We start from the raw sequence: 19628 nt of genomic DNA, 5'->3' as shown, positions 1-19628 counted from the left end.
GTTTTGGAACTCTAAAGAGAGTTCAAGGCCAGCCAAAGTACCTTTGTTAGGTCCTGACTCAAGACATAAGAAGACTGGGATGTTGCTCAGTGACTGAATCCCTGCCTCCAATTCCCCAGTAAGAGGCTGGGGTGTGAGTCCCTGGTAAAGCCCCTGACTAGACTCCCCCCAGTGAGGGGCTGGGGCCAATAGTTGAACACTTGTTTAGCATGCCTCTGAAAACCTAGGTTTGACCCCCAGGACCATCAAAAACAAAATAAAAACATGTAGCCATTCATCTTGGGCCATGGGTTATGGTGACCATGGAGCTGAAAGTGTGCTTCTTAGAGGTCCGATTCCTGCAAGACAGCCCAGTTTGTTTTCTGTAACTTCGAGGCTCTTTGGGGACCTTGGGCTCCAGCACCTGCCATAGCCACCCGCCAGCCGCCAGCCGCCGGCTTCTGCTCACCTCTGCCGCTGCAGGGAGGAGGTCCTCTCTGGGATGTAACTGGCTCCTCCGTGGTGGCTGTCTGTGCTGCCCCCGCTGCCTCCCCGAGCCCAAGGCAGAGCTCCTCCCGCGGCAGAGGACCCACCAAACTGCTGGAGCTTGGAGCTGAGTTCGCTGATGATGCTGGCTTTGACCGTGGCCAAGGCAGAGGCCTGAGGCTGGGACAGGGGCCCTGGCAGGGGTGGTGGTGGGGGTCCCGGACCCTCCTCCCACGGTAGCAGCTTCCGAGGCAAGGACGAGGCAGTGGGCAAAGGTACAGGCGGGACTTCTGGCTCAACCGCCACGGGACCCCCTGCCACACCTGCCGTGGAAGGTCCGGAGCAAGCACTCAAGGCCAGTAGCCCATCAGTTCCAGCTCCGGTCACAGAGACCGTGGGGCTGGTGGGGGTGACAGGATCTCGGAGGCCCCCACTGGGACCAGGTCTCAAATTTCCACCAGCCCCAAGCGCCCGGCCCCGGAGTTTGGAAGGAGTCATGAGTTGTGGGGGGTATGGTGGGCCAGGAGTCCCACTGCCCCCGAAGGCCTGGCCATCCAGGTAGGCAACATAGGTGTCCAGGAGCTCCGTCCCACTGGCCACCCCGGCCCCGCCCCCGGCCCCGCCCCCAGTGTTGCCTCCTCCTTCGGCCGACAAACTGCTGAGTGTGGACGCACTGCTGATGGTCTCCAGCGGGTGATCGCTACTGCTCCGACTGTCCACCTCCTCAATTCCAGAATCCGTGCCGGGTGGAGGATCAGGGCCTGGCTGAGGGGCTGGGGGAGCTGGGGCTGCTGGAGCTGGCGGGCCTGGAGCAGGAGTATCCCCGGGAGCCGCGGGAGCCCCCTGGGTCAGCGTAGCCACTTCGCTGTCGTAGGAGGTCAGGCTAGAAGCGGTGGAGTCCAGGGTGGGAGGGGCTGCGGCTACAGCCGGGGGTGGGGCTGCGGGGAGAGGGGTAGCCGGGGAGGGAGGGTCAGGCAGCGGGTGGGGAGGCCCGGGCGTGAGAGGCGACTCTGGCTTCTCGAAGCTATTGGAAAACTCCAGGGGTGGAGGCAGCGGCTCCGCAAAGAGGAACTCGCCGTCGTCCACATCCACCGAAGGGGCTGGCGGCGGCAGGACCAGCAGCGGAAGGCCGTTCTCCTCACTGCCCCGCGGGGAGGTGGGAGAGGCTGGCAAGACCCTGCGAGGGCTGGGCGGTGGGACCCCAGGCCCATCTTCAGTGGAGGACCCTCTCGCGCCCGCTGGGGGAGGCCGGGCCTGGCAATTCTCAAGGAACCGCACGTGCAGCGGGAGCCGCTCGGGCTCCTCGGGGGCTGCAGTGCGCCAGGGCTTGCTCACCCCAGGAAGGGGGGTTGGGGGCTCCGACCCCAGCTGCAGCAGGAGCGGCCCGACCCCAGGAGCCGTCGGGGGCAGACGGTGCAGTAGGGAGCGGCGAGCTGCAGGTGGGCTGGCGGGAAGGGCCTTCTCCTGACTCCCTAGGCCTGCCCGGTACCCCAGCTCCCGGCGCGCGGGGTCCCCCCATAGGCGCAACACTGGCTCGTGACGCGCGTGTGGCGAATGGGGCGAGTGGGGCGAGTGGTGGTGGAGGGTGGGCGGCGGGGCGTCGTAGCGTGGAGATGGAGGTCTAGGAGGCGGCTGAGGGGCGCCCCCACCCTCCGAGGACTCCTTCAGGGCCCGCTCCCGGGCGGCCAAGGCCAGCCCCAGCGGAGAGGCGGGATCCAAGGCCTTGCCAGTCAGCGGATGCACCAGGGGCCGCGGGGGGAGGAAACTGGTGAAGGCGCTGCTACTCCCACTGCCTCCGTAGGCTCGGCTGCCGGCTGCGTAGGCCCCGTAGCCCCCGCTGCTGCCCCCCGACTCCAGCCGGAGGTACGGTTCGGCGGAGAACATGCCTTCATCAATGGATTTGGAGTGGCGCAGCCGGGGACCTGGGGGCGCCCCGGGGCCCAGCCCGCTGTCACCTCCATCCTCATCTCCGGCATCAGTGGACAGGAACAGCGTGGACCGCCGCCGGGCTTCGTTCTGCCAGCCTCCCTCCCTCCGCGCCGCGCCTACCAGGGCTGCTCCAAACTGGCTGGTGAAGTCTAGCGTGGCTGGGCCGCTGGGCGACCCAGGGGTGGGCACGGGCGACGGGGACGGCGGCACAGGGGATGTGGCAGGCGCGGGGCTGGGCGAGGATCCGCCGCCGCCCGCACCTTCGGGCTGGGTTGGGGGCTCGGCCTCTGTGCTGCTTCCCTGGCTGCTGCGGCCGCTGCTACTGGTGGACGGGGCTTTGATGATGATGGTAGGGATAGGGATGGAATTTTTCTCAGATGGTCCGGCCGGAGGTGGTTCAGGCCGTGGCAGCGCCGGCGATGTTGGGGAGGACGCCGGCGGGAGGCTGCCCTTCTGGGGCTCGCCTTCCACTTTGGTCTGCTTGACCAGTGGGCCCTTGCGACCGCGGCCCGAGCGGGCAGGCACATACATAGCTGCACTGGCCGCCCTCGGGGGCAGCTGAAAGTAGCGCAGGGCGGGAGCCTGAGTGGGGCCGCTGCTGCCTCCGCTGCTACTGTGGTGGGAAGGTGATGGGGCCCCAGAGGTCGGGCTGGGTCCTCCGCCTCGCCAGCCTCGGAGGCTGGGCTGGGGTCCCAGGGCCAATCGAGGCGGGGGATCGTCGGGGGAGCCTCCTGTCTCCATCTCTGGTGGGTGAGGAGGGTGTGCATGGTGATGGTGCGGCTGCGGGGGTGGGGCGTGGTGATGGTGATGATGAGGTGGGTGGTGATGGGCAGGGGGTAGGGCTCCACTGTGATACAGGCTCTTCTCTCGGCCCCCACTACGGCTGTCAGGAGGAGACGGCCCGTCGAAAGATGAAGGGGAGGAGGCAGGGAGGGGACCCCCTGAACCTGGGTTGAAGGGGCCTCCCCGAGGGGACGGAGTGAGGCGGCCGGAAGAGGAGGGGGCCGGAGGTGTGCTGTAGGGAGGCTCTGGTGGGGATGTAGTGGGTGGTGGGGGTATGTCCTCTGAACCAGGGACTGACAGACTACGGCTGAATTTCATGGCTGGGGGTGCAAGGTAGGGCCTGTCATCTTCCGCAGCCCCTGTTGAGACACATAAGACCAAGGGAGGAATTGGAGACTGGCCGAGCTCTTCCTAGATACAAGCTGTTCACTGCACAACACTAATCAGCAGGGACGCAAGGGAAAAAGCTCAATTAAGTGGAATTTCATCCTCAGGCCATGAGGGGGCGCCATTTACCAATGTTCAGAGGATAATGATAAAGGTGACCCGGAGTGAGTTGAAGCAGGCGTGAAAAGAAAAGGCTAGCATTTTACACTGAGCTGCGCAGGAAGCAGCCGACTGGCTCCTCCCTCAACAAGTATCTGCCTCCCCTTAATTCCTGCCCGCTACCAAGGCTCCATCCTCTGAACACCAAGAGACGCGGTTTTCTAGACGCGACCCATTCCAGGTCACACAGATGAGAAGCAAGCCTGACCTCATCTAACCATCTAATGTGTTAGAACGCATTGCCAAACCCAGACAGTCTCTCATGTGCTCCAGGGCCGCATCCCAGAATGCTGGGAGACATACCAATAGATTTCTGCCTGAGCATGAGGCCAGGTCCGGGAGGCAGGAAGGAAGGCCGGTCGTAACTTGGCTGGGAGCGGTGGTGGGGATCAAAGTTCGACTTCAGGGCAGCAGGTAGAGAGAGAGAGAGGAGAGAGCAGAGAAGGGTCAGTCAGTGTTCTCCACGCGCAAGGGCTACTTTCTCCTTGAGTCCCTGCATGGCAGAAACATGGATGGGGAAGCTAGAAAACCATGCCTGGGAGACGTCCTGGGGTGGCAGTTGGGAGAGAGAACAGAAAAGCAAGCAGATGAGCTGCCCCACTAAACCAGGCACCACCTGCAGGCAAGGCCTGTGCCCAGGGCCCAGCGGCACTCTCCCGGCCTGTAGCAGTAGCTACTCTCTGGCTTTCTGTTGCTTCTCTTGTTCACGCCCTTCTGGTCTCTTTTCCAGACTCGGCTGAGTCTTTCAAAAAGAAATCAGCGCTGGAGGGACTGCTCAGTCGGCAAACTCCTTTGCCACACACCCGAGCTTGAGGACCTCAGCTCTGATCCCTGGCAGCAGCAGCCCACGTCAGTCAGACCCACAGAGACACCCAGGAATGAGGCCAAAGCGGCACACAGCCATAGCTCCCACCTCAGAGCCCTGCATGAGCTCACGTAGACCAGGAGCTGCTCTTCAGTTTCAATTCATCATTATCTTAAAGGTGTGTGTGGTGAGTGTGTGGTGAGTGTGTGTGTATGTGAGTGTGTGTGTATGTGAGCGTGTGTGGTGTGTGTGTGTGTGTATGTGAGTGTGTGGTGAGTGTGTGTATGTGAGCGTGTGTTGTGTGTGTGTGTGTCTGTGTGTGAGTGTGGTGTGTGTGTCTTTGTGGTGTGTATGTGAGTGTGTGGTGTGTCTGTGTGTGTGTGTGTGTGCAGCTGCACACACATGCCTCCCTCCACTCACAGAGGCCAGAAGGGGTGCCAGAGCTAGGTTGCAGATGTTGTGGGGTATGCTGGGCTATGTGGGCCTGAGATCCAAACTCCCATCCTCATGATGACATAAAAACTCTCTTAACCCCTGAACCATCTTTCCAGGTCCATTCAGTTCATTAAGAGAAAATTCTGTCTGTCTGACACGCATCCCTTGTTCTATGCATTCATCATTTCTACCCATCCATCATTCCATCTGTCTGATTGTCCATCATTCCACGCACCCATCTGTCTGACCATCCATCCATTACTCCATCTTCCCATCATTCCACCCATCTCCCATCCACCATTCCATCTGTCTATTATCTCATCTCTCCATTTTTTCTGTCTGTCTGTCTGTCCATCCATCCACCACACTGGCTGTGTTTGAATCCAGTATGATGGCGATTCCACAGAAGACATGTGGACTCTTTCCATCCTCCTGGAGAGCTCTAGAGAGCAGTGATGGCCTAGAGATTCCAGGCTTTCCTGGTCTTGAGTGCACCATCCCTGCCCTGGCCTACCTGGGTCAGAACTATTACTGTGTTTGTCTCATTCCACTAACAAGGACTGTTCCAGAAGTCATGGATGTCCTGGCTGACAAAAGGCAGGCCATAAATAAATTAGAGAACAGAACACGGAGTTCAGTGTGGTGACTTACACTTGTCATCTCAGAACTGGGGAGGATGAGGCAGGAGGATTACCATGAGTTCCAGGCTAACCTGGTCTACAAGTGAGTTCTGGGCAGAGTCAGCTACAGCATGAGACCCTGTCTCAGAAAAATAACAAACATCCAAGAAAACAAAAGTATCCCAACCCTGGAAAGACAGATACGTTGTGGAAGGTGCTGTTCCCACAGGTTCCCAGGGAACCCACTAGACCAACAAAGAGTCTGGGAGTCAGAGAACAGGGTCCTCCCTGGGGAGGGGCGTGGGGATGAGGGAGGGGTCAGGGTGACAGGAGAGGGAGGGATGAGAGTCACAGCAGAACTGAATGCAGAGCCTGAGGTGACAGAAAAGGCTCCCAGGGAGAAGAGTGGGCGCTGAAGGGTGCAGTCCCAGGAAAGGACGCTTTGCAGACCAAGAAAAAGTACTCTGGCTCAGAAAAGCTCAGGTCAAAACAGTAGGCGAGGGGCTGGGGAGATGGCTCAGTGGGTAAGAAAAGCGTGTGTTCTGCAAGCACAGGGTCCTGAGTTTGAATCCCCAGCACCAACATAAAGATCTGGACCTGGCTTCCCACGCTTGTAATGCCAGCGTGTGTGTGTGTGTGTGTGTGTGTGTGTGTGTGTGTGAGTGAGTGAAAGGTGGATCCCTAGATCTTGACAGACAGAACTGTGAACTTTCGGTTCAGTGAGGATCTGTCTCAAAGGAACAAGACAGAGAGTGGTGGGGGAAGATACCTGTCCTGCGCTGGTCTGGAACCTGTCACGCTTGCATGACACACACCACACATACCACACCATACACCCACCCACCACCACCACACATATATGACCCTCAGATCATACACCACACACCATACACACCCACACACCCCCCACACACATACATACCACACCATACACCCCACCCACCACCACCACACATATATGACCCTCAGATCATACACCACACACCATACACACCCACACACCCCACACACACATACATACCACACCATACACCCCACACACACATACATACCACACCATATACCCACCCACCACCACCACACATATATGACCCTCAGATCATACACCACACACACCACACACCATACACACCCACACCCCCACACACACATACATACCACATCATACACCCCACACACACATACATAGCACACCATACACCCACCCACCACCACCACACATATATGACCCTCAGATCATACACCACACACCATACACACCCATACACCCCCCACACACATACATACCACATCATACACCCCACACACACATACATAGCACACCATACACCCACCCACCACCACCACACATATATGACCCTCAGATCATACACCACATACACCACACACCCCACACACCCACACACACCACACCATACACAGTGTACACCACATATCACACAATACCATACCACGCACCATACACACATGCACACACTATACACATACCATATACACATACCACATATATCATATACATGTACAAGCACCATGCAACACACCATAAATATACCACATATACTATACACATAGACCATACACATACATATGCCACAGACCACATGCCTACACCACAGCCACACACTTACAAAATAAATATTGGGGAAAAAAACATCCCGCCTTCTTGGGTTAGCTAAACGGTGAGGCCAGACCTGTTTTGATTGGATATACATTTTCTGAGACACCTGACCAAATGAGTTCAGTTCCTAAGTTTGTCTTCTATAAAACTGAGGTGATCTTCTCTTCCTCTCCAAGGAAACTTGTTGGAGAAGGCCATGATGGAAAAGGCCAGGGAAGGTAGATTTGGGGTCCATATATAGAATAACTGCAGTAGGAGGCTGTGAACTCCTGCCTTTAAATTTGTTCAAGCACCTACTAGATGATCAACAAGGAAGAGACACAAGTATCAAAACTTAAGAGCTGAGGCTGGGGAATGGCTCAGTTGGTAAACTGCTTGCAGTCCCAGTGCTGGGGTGGGGAGGACAGGCGGCTCTCTGGGGTCTAGCCTAACTGGTGACCACCTCCAGGTGCAGCAATGGACCCTGTTTCTTAGAGACCTCCACAAACAAGGCGGTGAGGCTCGACACTGAAGGCTGTCCTCTGGTTTCCACAGGCACATGCACAGAGACACTTGCACACACACCACCAAGAGAGACCACTGGACGTGGCCTGAGGCTGTCAGATGACAGTTTGGGACCCATGCAACTCAGAAGTGGCTGTGAAGCAGTGTCAGATTCCAGGGAGAGAGCTGGAGATCAGAGGGTGAGGACACTGGGCGGGCGCAGAGCAAGACTGTGGCTTAGAGCTGTATGCCACTGGAGCTGACCTCATTTGACCCTCCTGAGAGCAGCCAGGCTTCAACCAATATTATAGAGCAGGGGACAAATGCTGGGGTGAGGTAGCATGGTCCAAAGCCACAAGGAGAGAAATCGGATTTGAGCGCCCAGCCGAGCTGCGAGACGTGTGCCCAGCCCCCTTCCCCTGCCTGCCTCCTGTCTCCAGCCTTCCTCCTTCCTCTCCTCTCTCTCCACTCTTCCTGACGACTCTCCTCTCTTGCCTCCTTTCTCTCTCTCTCCCCTTCCTGCCCCCTCTTTTCCTTCCCCTTTTCTTGGTGCTGCAGCTGACCTGGGGCCCCGCACCTGGTGGGTAATGCACTTTTTTTCCATGGCCGTACCAGCTCTCATTACTTCCTACTCTGAACTTGTGTGGCAGGATGGCACAGCAGATAACCTACCCTAAAGCCTGTAGACATTTCAGACATCCTAAGAGACCACGGATGGCATGAAGGGATGGCTGGGGCCTGCCGGGCAGTCTGCTAGCCAGGGAAGTGGCCTCTAGCCCGGAAATTCCAGGAGTCTGGCTACAAAACCTGCTCCCTGCCTCTGCAAAGAAGTACAGCCTCTCTGGGGTTGGAGTGTGTGGTTCCGAGGGAATAAATGACACATCTGTCTTCACGTCATCCAGTGAAAAACTCAGCCCTTTTCTCCCGGAAAGTCGTAGGCAGTGAGCCCTGTTTGTCTCTGGGAGATGGGCGGCTGCTCGGCCCCCCACGACCCCCCACGGAGATTGCAGAGATTTCCCTACCCCATCACAACAATGGCTCATTTCCACAAATAGTGTTTATGCTGCTGCAGCTACAGCACTTAGACACCACAGCCCAGCCTCCCTGGTATTGTGTTGGCCAAAAGACATTGGTATCGTTACAGCAACAAATCTGTTTTACCCTTTGGTTTTCTGAGACAGGATCTCACTCTGTAGCCTAGGTTGGTCCTTAAAACTCATGGCAATCCTCCTGCCTCAATCTCTAGAATGCTTCCATTATAGGTGTGAGCCACTACTTCTGACTTTAAAATTCACTTAATAATTATTTTGAAGTTTGGAGATGTAGTAGCACTTACAGCACTTACATAACACCCAGCAGTGAGGGCCTAGGGGTGAGGCTCGGTGGAGAGTCACTGCCCAGAATCCCCCAGGGGGAGTGGAGTGGAGTGAAGAGCTTTGGCCGAGAGCAGTGGTCCTCAGCCTTCCTAACACTGCCCACCTCTTCTGCCTCATGTGTGCTGACCCAACCATAACATTATCTTCATTGCTACTTCAGAACTGTAATTTTGCTACTGTTATGAATCATAATGTAATATCTGATATGCAGGATTTCAGCTGTGGCGCCTGTGAAAGGGGTCCTGACCCACAGGTTGAGAACAGCCTAGAATCTCCTCAGTGAAGGACTGGGGGCATGCCACAGTGGTAGAGCCCTTTCTAGAGTCCCCCAGTGAAGGAGCTAGAGGTATGTCTCAACAGTAAAATGCATGAGACTCTAGGTTCAACACCCCCTCCCACAGTCATTCTGGTGTGACTGCCTCTCCTCAGTATCTAGGCTGTCTCTGTGTCACTCTGCACTTGATCTAAGCCAGCCGCAGTAAGCTCATCTGCGAAAGCCCACATCAATCTGCCAATCAGATCTTGGGCTCACCTTAGAGTAAACGCCCCTTGGCCATCAGGCTGTGAGTGTGGCCTGAGGATTGAGCCTTGGCAGGCAGAGGGCATAGGTTAAGGCGATGCCAGGCAGGGGGTCACCTCCAGAGGTGACAGCTGGAGGGTAGAATACACACAGGTTTGCTGTGGTTGTATTGGTGTCAAAGGGCCAAACCCATGAGTGCAGAGCCAGCAGGACCCTGGTAGAAGAGCCCAGGCTGCGTTTGGCCTGTTTTGGGTTTCATTTCCACATTTGTAAATGAACTAACCACTGCTGCGTATCTCACAAGAAGATTATAAGGCAGGTAATCTGTGTGGAACATGGTATCTGAAACGCGTTGAACATGTACAGATCAGTCTTTGCCTGTGGGGAAGGGCAGGTGGAGAGGGTACACACAGTGTGTGCTCGCGCATGTGAGTGTGTGTGTGTGTGTGTGTGTAGGCCAGAGGTTGTAGGCATTAGGTGCTTCAATCACTTTCAACTCTATTTAGAAAAAAATCATGTGTGTCCACGTGTCTTGCATGAGGGACTGTGCAGTGGACTGTGCTGTGCCCTAGGAAGGCAGAAGAGGGCATCAGAGCTTATGGAGCTGGGCTTACAGATGGTTATAGACAGTTGTCAGCAGCCCCAGTGGGTTCTGGGAAACGCACACCAGTCTTCTACAAGAACAGTTAGTTCATAGTCTTAGCCCCTGAGCCACCTCTCCAGTCCCAGCATGGGTACTTTAATAGCCGTCTAACGGTTGAGCATCTAGGATGGTGCTGGGGATCCACAACTATGACATCATCATATTTTGTCTGGAGACAAGGTCTCCCTATGTAGATCAGGCTGATCTCAAACTCACAGCCACCCTCCTGACTTTGCTTCCCAAGACCTGGACGAACCATCACGTCACATCTACAGCGTCCCTTTGTCTTACGTGAGACTCCTAAGGTAGAAAGGAAAGAGGGGGGTGGGATTTAACATGAGGAGCAGAATTGTCAGGAATGGAGGGAGAAGATGGGGGGGTAAGCACGGGGCTTCTCAAGACCAGTGCGGAGCTGCGACGCAGAAGACGTGCGGTCTTCATATCAGCACACGACCCCCGTTCCCTTCCCATGCCAGGTTACCTACCTCAGTGGCAAAGAATCCTTTGGGCCGGTGCTTGCCCAGGGATGCGAGGCCACCGGGCCCGGGACTCTCACTTGCGCTGATGGTCTGCTGAGCAGCAGCCAAGATCTCATCCAGTTTGTCTGTGGGGAAGTGAGGACAGTCAAAGAGACAGGGAAAGGGAAAGTGGCCTCAGTTCACCACAGAGGCCCGGCCGCCTTGGGGTGAGATACAGAACTCATGCGGTCCTATTTCTGTCTCTGGGGACACCTCCCAGTCCAGCAGGCAGGTCCCAGGGGTGGCACAGCACAGGAGGGTGGGTGGCACGGCCACGGTATGGGGGCTGAGCTCATGGGTGTCTGAGGGGCACACAGGAGAGAGGAGGCATGCAGCACCCTCAGACGCTGTAGGATCGGGGGAGTCGCATCGGGGAGCCATGCCGTGACTTCTTACTGAGTGCCATCTGATATACAGTCCGCTTTTTCTCCATGCTGGGCACTGGTGCCGGCTGTTGTTCATATTCTGTGGGCAAAGGAGACGGATGAAGGAAGCTCAGGGGGCCTCCCAAAGGGTGTGGCCGGCAGGTGCGGACCAGCAGGTGTGGCCAGCGCAAGGTGGGGGCAGTGAGGGGCTGGGGTCAGGGAAGGGTAAATCCGCCGCTGGGGTGGGAGACTGGGACCCTCCCACCAGACCTGAGCCCACTCACCAATTTTCTTCTTCCAGGGGGAGACTAGCCCAGGGGTAGACAGCAGAGGAGCCAAGAGTTAGGACGTCAGGGGAGGTGAGGGACCCCGCTTTGGAATTGCCCACCTCCCTAGGGACCCAGATAGTGGACTAGTCAGTCATCTGCCCAGCTGGCCCCAGGTCAGGGGAAAATGAGACCCGCCCCAGGTCGTGAGATTCTGCCTGCAAGGAGCAGCTAACCTTCCTCTGACGGTTGAGGGAGCCAGTAGAAGGGGGAGGGGACCAAAGGAGAGTGACCCGTGGTAGAGGGACACATACAGACCCCCCAGAGACCAGGGACAGAGAAACAGAGATACAAGAGGGCAGAGCGGAGACTCAAAAACTCCCCAGTGACACACGGGCAGGCCACAGAACCTGGCCCAAGGACATGGAGGGGGGGCGGGACAGAGGAGGACAAGGACCCCTCGTGACTAACAACACTGACAAAGTCAAGGGTGGTCCAGCCCCTTGCCCCTGGCCGCCCCTGGCCCTCGGCCCCGGCAGCCCCGTAGGCTCACCCATTTCCTCCAGCTCTGAGGTCATAGACTTGGAACGCAGGGAGATGGCTGGGGGCGGGAGCCGCTTAGCCTGCTGGGATGCTGGAAAGGTGGGGTGGGTGGGAGGGGTCAGTGACGCAGGGGAAAGACCCCTTGACACCCATTCCTTTCACACGCTCCCAGAACTCTGAGAACAGCACCCCAGCATGCTGAGCCCTCTCTGCCTCAGTTTCTCCCCAGAAAGGTTATGAATAGGCAGGCCTTGAGGAGGAAGGAGGGCCTTGTGGGGTTTTGAGGAGTGGCCCTAAGAGTCTTAATTTGGTGGTGGAGAAGCCCCCTTCTCATCTCGACACAAAGTCCCCCGCAGCCTCTGCTAGCTCAGACTAAGTGGCCCAGGGTGACCTTGGCTTCTGACCCTCCACCTCCCGAGGGACAGGACTGCAGGTGTGCACCGTGATGCTGTCCTGCAGCTCTGGGGCTGGAGCCCAGGGCTTTGTGCAAGCCAGGCCAGCCACACAGCTAAGGCGCAGCGGTGAATAAGCACCTTTCTTGTGAACGGCCTCGTCCATGTCTGGGTGTCTGGTCACCATCACAACCTTGACCATCAGTGCATTGCCTCCCTGGCGGATCATGTTGACCACCTGACGGTGGCCAACCTTCACTACGTTCTGTCCGTTCACCTGTGTCATGAGGAAGGGTAGAAGACTTTCAGCTCCAGAGTCCCCAACCACACCCGTTCTCATCCTTACAACCCTTCCGTGGCTCCCTGTAATTCCTGCGTCCCCAGGACACCCCCTAGTCACCTCCACACCCTTCATGTCCCTGCATTGCATGTTGTGGGACAAAGATTTCTTTTTTTTATTTTTAGGCACAGTATACTCTGTGGCCCGGGCTGACCTGGAACTCACTAGGTAGCCCAGGCTAGACTTGAACTAATGGTAGTGGCGACTTTCCTGGAGTGACTAGCTGGAATGACAGGTGTGAGCCACCACACTAGTATGGGCACTTCTCAAGGGTCCAGGAGGAGTTGCTGGGTGGGATGACTCCATAGACTGAACGTGCTGAAGGGGTGACCAGAGCAGCACAGTTTGTAGGCTCAGGGGTTGTCCCCAGGGTCCCCAGGAGGACAGTGTGGCGGGGGGCTCACCTCGATGAGGAAGTCTCCCATTCGTAGTCCAGCCCGCCATGCCACGCCACCCTCGTCCACAGACTCGAGGTACTGCAGCGCCGGGAAGGCCGGGGTGGGGGTGAATTCCTCGATGGGGGTCTGCGCTGCAGACGGGGAGGAGCCGGCGGGGTCGGAGGGGAGGGGGTGGAGAGGCCGAGCAGGGGATGGGGCTCAGACCCAAGTCACAGAGGACTCACTGGAGCTGAGGGACCAGCACCCCAGGGTGGGGCAATGGGTGGGCTTGGGGGTCTTTGTGTGTGGGGGTGTCCCTTCTCTTTTTCCATCCTCCCTATCCAGGCCCTGCTTCTGGGGTCAGAGAGGATGTCCCCTCCCCTCCCCGGCCAGCACTCACCCTTGGCCCCCCCGGAGCACGAACCCGAACCCCTCACTGTCCTTCTTCTGCAGTAAGACTGTCTTCTCCTTGATGATATAATCACTGGCAGGAGGCAGGAGGCAGGGGTGGAGGGAGGAGAGGGCTCATGAGGGCCAGAGCTGGTGCCCCACCCAGTCACAGGGTGCCCCAGCCCCTGCATGGAGGCCATTCACTGCGGCTCCCCACCCCAGCCGGTCTGTATTTATGCTGAAGACACCCCCTCAAAGCCCGGGGTGCTCGTTCCACCCACTCTTTCCTCATTCATCCTTCTGTGAATCCATCCACCCATCCATTCAGCAGAGCTGTTGCCGAGCCCACGGGGCACCAGGCACCCAGTGGGGCGGGAGAAGAGGCTCTGAACTCTCACAGCCCTGCCTGGGTCCTGGCTGGCAGCTCCCTGTCTGTGACCTTGAACCTATGCCTTTAACCTTTTGTGCTGCAGTCTCCAAGTCTATCACGGGGCCTGCCTGAAGACTGTGAGGGAGATCAGAAGTTGTACTGCACACATAGAGTGCAGCACAGAGTCCACTAGGCCTAGGTGTTAGGTCAAGAGGGTGAATGTACTAACACATCTCATCTCCTTTACTACAGGAATACCTCCAGAGGACCAATCAAAACAATGTTTACATTACCCTGTCCGGTATGTTAGCCACTAGCTGCATGTGGCTTTTTTTTTAAAATCAACATTAATCAAAATTAAATTTAAAGTATCAGTTCCACAGCCATGGTGGTCACGTGGTGTTCCTGATGACAGTGCTGACACAGAACATTCCTGTCAGTTATTGAAAGTTCCGGCGGACTGTGCTGACTGCTGCATCCCTTGATAAGTTTCAAGGGTGTCACACACAGACTGTCAGTACACTCTGGTCACACACCAGTTACCAGTCCTGATGATGCAAGCCTGTCATCTCAACTACTGGAGGGGGTTGCTGAGAAAGAAGGATCAAAAGCTTAAGATCAGCCTGAGGAACTTAGTGAGGCTCTGTCTGAAGATAAAATGTGGGAAGAGAGCTAGGGATATGGCTTAGCAGTAATGCCCTTGCCTAGAATCCCCCAGTGAGGGGCCGGGCATGGCTCAGTGCTAGAGCCTCTGCCTAGAATCCCCCAGTGAGGGGCCGGGCATGGCTCAGCGCTGGAGCCTCTACCTAGAAACCCCTGTGAGGGGCTGGGGTGTGACTCAGTGGTAGAACCCTTGCCTAGAATCCCCCAGTGAGGGGCTGGGGTATGGCTTAATGCTAGAGCATCTGCCTAGAATCTTCCAGTGGAGGCTCGGGGCTTATTGTTAGAGCATCTGCCTAAAATCACTCAGAGAGGGGCTAGGTAGAGCACAAAGGCCCTGGGTTTCATCTCTAGCATTGGGAAAAGAAAACACCAATTCCCCCTGAATATGGTGTCAATTCTAAAGCCATATACCTCACCAGTACATCTTAGTATGATACAAACACAGGGGAAACCAATAAAATTGCAGTCATAGCACTCATTTCCATGTGCAGTCATAGCACTCATTTCCATGTGCAGTCATAGCACTCATTTCCATGTGCAGTCATAGCACTCATTTCCATGTGCAGTCATAGCACTCATTTCCATGTGCAGTCATAGCACTCATTTCCATGTGCAGTCATAGCACTCATTTCCATGTGCAGTCATAGCACTCATTTCCATGTGCAGTCATAGCACTCATTTCCATGTGCAGTCATAGCACTCATTTCCATGTGCAGTCATAGCACTCATTTCCATGTGCAGTCATAGCACTCATTTCCATGTGCAGTCATAGCACTCATTTCCATGTGCAGTCATAGCACTCATTTCCATGTGCAGTCATAGCACTCATTTCCATGTGCAGTCATAGCACTCATTTCCATGCTTGTTCAGGTTGGCTGCAACACAGCCTCAGACCCTGGATCACCACTTTACTCCCACAGCAAGCTATAGCCATTCCCTGTTCATCCCAATACATGGACAGGGACACCTGAGCTGCTCTACCTCAAGCCAGTTCCTTTCAGAATACTCCAGAACACAGGCACTGCTTTGCCTCTTTGCAGCAGCAGTCTTTGTTAGCATCCAGAACCCAGGACCCTCTCTGTGTTGCAGCAATGCTCAGACACCCCCCATGCTCGCACTCACACACGCACGCACACCCCAAATCCCAGTTAGATCTGTGTGGCTCTGAGCCACTCCAATAATATCCATGCGGGCTCCCCAATTACCCACCCCCACATATTCAGCTAACAGCCCTCCACAAGTACTCCAGTATATTTCAGTGACACCCCCACACATCCCAGTGTGCCCTGACTCTGACTCCCCTCACTTTGATATCAGTGTATTCCCGGCACACGCCCTCTGAGTACCTCCCAGCACACAGGGATAACACCTAACTGTGTGCCTACTGTAATCTAATGCCACCTCCCCCCGGCCCCCGTGAGTGCCTCCGGGAGCTCCCAGGACCCACAGCTTCCACAGTAAAAACCCATGCACCTGCCCATCAGGGGGTTTCTGCACACGCCTGTGTGCTGCCCCTGTCCTGTGCTCAACGGGCAACCATATCATGCATGCACACAGAGGCATGCCCCAGCCATTGCGCTTTCCCAGAAGCCAACAGACCTGTCCATAGGTTCCCACCTCCTCCCCCACAGCTCCCCCCATTCCTGCCAGCAGTCTTTGCAGCCGCATGGAGCAGGTGCTAGGGGAAGATTGAAGGCTGAAGCAAGGCTGGAAGGATGAGGTGGCAGGTGAATGGACAGTCTGGGAGGCTAGTCAGAGGCCACGGCAGTTTGGCTCTGGCTGCATTCTGTGACAGTCTCATCCAGACACACGGTGACAATCTCTCCTAAGCCCTTACGTCCTTACTACTCTGACACCAGCTCCACATTCCCAAGAACTTCCCCACGAGGCAACAATGCCCTTCAGGCTTCCCCCTTATGCCTCGCCAAGGCAAAGTCACCTTCAGTCATTCGTGCAGGCCTGCTACCCTCACCTTTCCCCATGCTCCGAAGTCTCTTTCTGTAGCCCAGGCTGTTCTACAACTCCCATCAGTCTTCCTGGTTCAGCCTCCCTAGTGTTGGGGTGATGGGTGCTAAGCACCACACCAACCCTGCAATCTCCTTCAGCCCCAGCTCTACATGCAAGCCTTCTCCCATGTGCCCTGTCCTCAGATGCGAGCCTCTTGTTTGTGTGTCAAGGCCAATGCTGGCTGCGGGCCTGCAGCATTGAAAGCTCTTCGCAACAGACCCACGGGGTTACCTCCTCACAGCCAGTCCAGGAAGAAGACTTAACTACCACTTATTCCATTTTATAGGTGGGATAGTAAGGCACAGAAAGGTTAAACTCTCCAGAAACACACAGCAATATTGCGTGTTTGTTTTCCAGTCAGGGTTTCATTGTGCAGTTCTGGAACTCACTATGTAGACCAGGTTGGCCTCAGACTCACAGAGATCTGCCTGTCTCTGCCTCCCAAGTGCTAGAATTTGAGGTGTGTACCACTCACTATACCTAGCAGATAAGTAACATGATTTAATACCTAAGAAAATACTTGGAAGCCTGGCGGTGGTGGCACATGCCTTTAATCCCAGCACTCTGGAGGCAGAGGCTGGTGGATCTCTGTGAGTTCGAGACCAGCCTGGTCTACAAAGCTGCACAGAGAAAGCCTGCCTTGAAAAACGAAACAAAAGAAGAATATTTGGGTAACTGCAGTTATAATTCTTTTCAGATCACACCATCCAAATACATCAGACACATACATTTACCCCGAAGTTCAGCAGGAGACCTCTCTGCTGGCTAGTCTTACATCAGCTTGAAACACAAACTAGAGTTATCTGAAAGGAGGGAACCTTAATTAAGAAAATGCCTTCATAGAATTCTGCTGTAAGGTATTTTCTTAATCAGTGACTGATGGGGGAGGGCCCAGGCCATGGTGGGTGGGGCCATCCCTGGGCTGAAAGTCCTGGGCTCTATAAGAAAGCAGGCTGAGCAAGCCAGCAAGCAGCGCCCTCCATGGCCTCTGCATCAGCTCCTGCCTCCAGGATTCCCATTTGAGTTTGTGTCCTGACTTCCTTCAGTAATGAACAGTACTATGGAAGTGTAAGCCAAATACAACCTTTCCTCCCCAATTTGCTTTTTGGTCGTAGTGTTTTGTTACAGCAATAGAAACAGTAACTATGACTCCCCCAACTGCCCCTATCCTAACTTCAGCCAGTCCACACCATCCTGTGTCCCCATTCTCCCCAAATTACCCCATCAGCCACATGGCCTGAGGGTGCCCTTAGGATATACCAGGAGACCACCCCTGCACCCAGTCTCTCTGCTCATCCCTTCTCCCAAGGGTCCTCTTCACATTTCTACCACCTCTTCATCCCTGCATCAAGAACCATGCAATGCCAACTACCTTTGGGTCATTTAATATTTCAGTCATTACAACATTCCCAGGTGGGGTTGATTGTGAGTGTTCCCATTTTTAAAGCCATGTAAACTGAGGCACAGAGCAAGGGCCTGCTCAAGATCACCGCAGTTAGAACTGTCAAGACTACAAGCTAGGTTTCCTGAAAACCACACACCCCAGCAGCACTTACCCCCCTCTGTCCCTCTCTCTCATATGGAACCCAGCATGCTGCAGAAGTGTCTCTGTTTCCACAGCTCTCTGTGCACCCCTGCCCGATGTGGGACTCCCACCCAGAAACCTCCTGCTTGCTTTCCTGCCTCTCAGCTTCCTGAAGGCACCTCCATCCTTCCTCCCCGCGAGCCTCCTCCTCCTTCTGCACCTCCCTCCACACCATCCTGCGTCCCCATGTCTCCCCAAATTACCCCATCAGCCAACCGTCTGAAGGTGCCCTTAGGATATACCAGGAGACCACCCCTGCACCCAGTCTCTCTGCTCATCCCTTCTTCCGAGGGTCCTCTTCACATTCTACCACCTCCTCATCCCTGCCTACCTCAGCCCTCCACATTCTTTTGCCTCCTATACAGAGAAGCTCATGGTGTCCCCCCAAACCCCCCAAGTTCCTTTAATACTGCCTGTACTGCCATCCATGGAAAACTTTCTCTTTCGGGTGTCTGCAGCTTGCCCTGCGGACCAGGCTGGTTTTTCCAGCAGCCTCTTTCGCTCACATTCCCTGCAAACTCCAGGCTCTGGTGCCCGTCCCCGCCCCTAAATCTTTTTCCTACCGCCTGCCTTCTATCCTCATCCCAGCACCTTTCTCGGTACGCAGCACCCCCAAACTCCAGTACCCATGCATCCTATTTCCCCTCTATCCAGCAAACTTGCTCCCTCCCCCTCCCCCCCCCCCCCCCGTCCAAACACAGCACCGGTGTGGTGTGGACTACCTGCCCATCAGGAGCCGGCACCATGTCCTTCCCCAGGCCATCCCTCCGTGTCCCAGAGAAGGTCTCCAGAGCTTGCTGGTTCCCTCACGGAGACTGCGGCGCGACTGCTCCCCACCCCCACCCCAGGTCCCTCTTGCCCACTCAGGATGCCACAGCCTGGAGCCGGCTGCCATCCACATTGCTCCCTCCCCGTGTTCCCGTCTCGGCAGGCCTCTCCAATGCTCGCACACAGCCCCTGCATGCAAGGAAGCCGGCCCCTGTCCCCATGCTGAGAGCAGCACACAGGCAGGTGCCAGAGCACCATGCAGAAGCTTGGCGAGGTGCAGCCCACGTGCCCCCATCCCCGCAGAGGCAGAACCTCAAGCTCCAGGGTCGTTCCTCCCCATGCACAGACTCCTGGGGGCACGGAGCAGGGCACGTGGGGACAGAAACACAAGAGCAAACTGGGGGGGGGAAGGGGAGGGAGGAGGGAGCAGACCAGGCGTAGGATGTTGGGTGTTGGGAAACACAGCCGCAGTCTCTGGGATAGATGCACTCTAACACACACACACACACACACACGTGTGCGCGCATGCACACAGACACACAGGCGCACATACGCACACAGTCCCCAGACAGCCTCGCTATGGTTCCAAGTCACACAGATACAGACACCCCCACGCAGGGACACACAGATGGACATAGGTGGGGGTGGACTTGGAGCCCACAGCCTCCCCATCTCTGTCCCTCACACACGCAGGCGGTCACAGGAACACACATCATTGACACACGCACAGCCGCACAGTGACACGCAGCGGAAAAAGAGGAGGGGAGGAAGGCCGGGGGCGGGATGCCTGTGTGATGGAGGTGTGTGGGGGGCCGACTGTG

At 56.1% G+C, this 19628-nt stretch overlaps 1 protein-coding gene across 1 annotated transcript in view; it reads right to left on the bottom strand.

Annotated features, from left to right (window-relative positions):
- Shank1 (SH3 and multiple ankyrin repeat domains 1) overlaps positions 1–19628 on the bottom strand; it is a 46722-nt gene that overhangs the window by 2885 nt on the left and 24209 nt on the right. The window contains 9 exon segments of the mRNA XM_040736194.1: positions 449–3536; positions 4027–4123; positions 10709–10827; positions 11138–11206; positions 11391–11414; positions 11926–12006; positions 12449–12584; positions 13052–13171; positions 13421–13508. Coding sequence (XP_040592128.1) covers positions 449–3536; positions 4027–4123; positions 10709–10827; positions 11138–11206; positions 11391–11414; positions 11926–12006; positions 12449–12584; positions 13052–13171; positions 13421–13508 — 3822 coding nt within the window.

This window comes from Mesocricetus auratus, unplaced genomic scaffold (assembly GCF_017639785.1).
Source record: "Mesocricetus auratus isolate SY011 unplaced genomic scaffold, BCM_Maur_2.0 Super-Scaffold_100054, whole genome shotgun sequence".
NCBI classification, from domain to species: Eukaryota; Metazoa; Chordata; class Mammalia; order Rodentia; family Cricetidae; genus Mesocricetus; species Mesocricetus auratus.
Note: the sequence above shows the minus strand (reverse complement) of the source record. Positions and strands in the feature narration are given on the sequence as shown.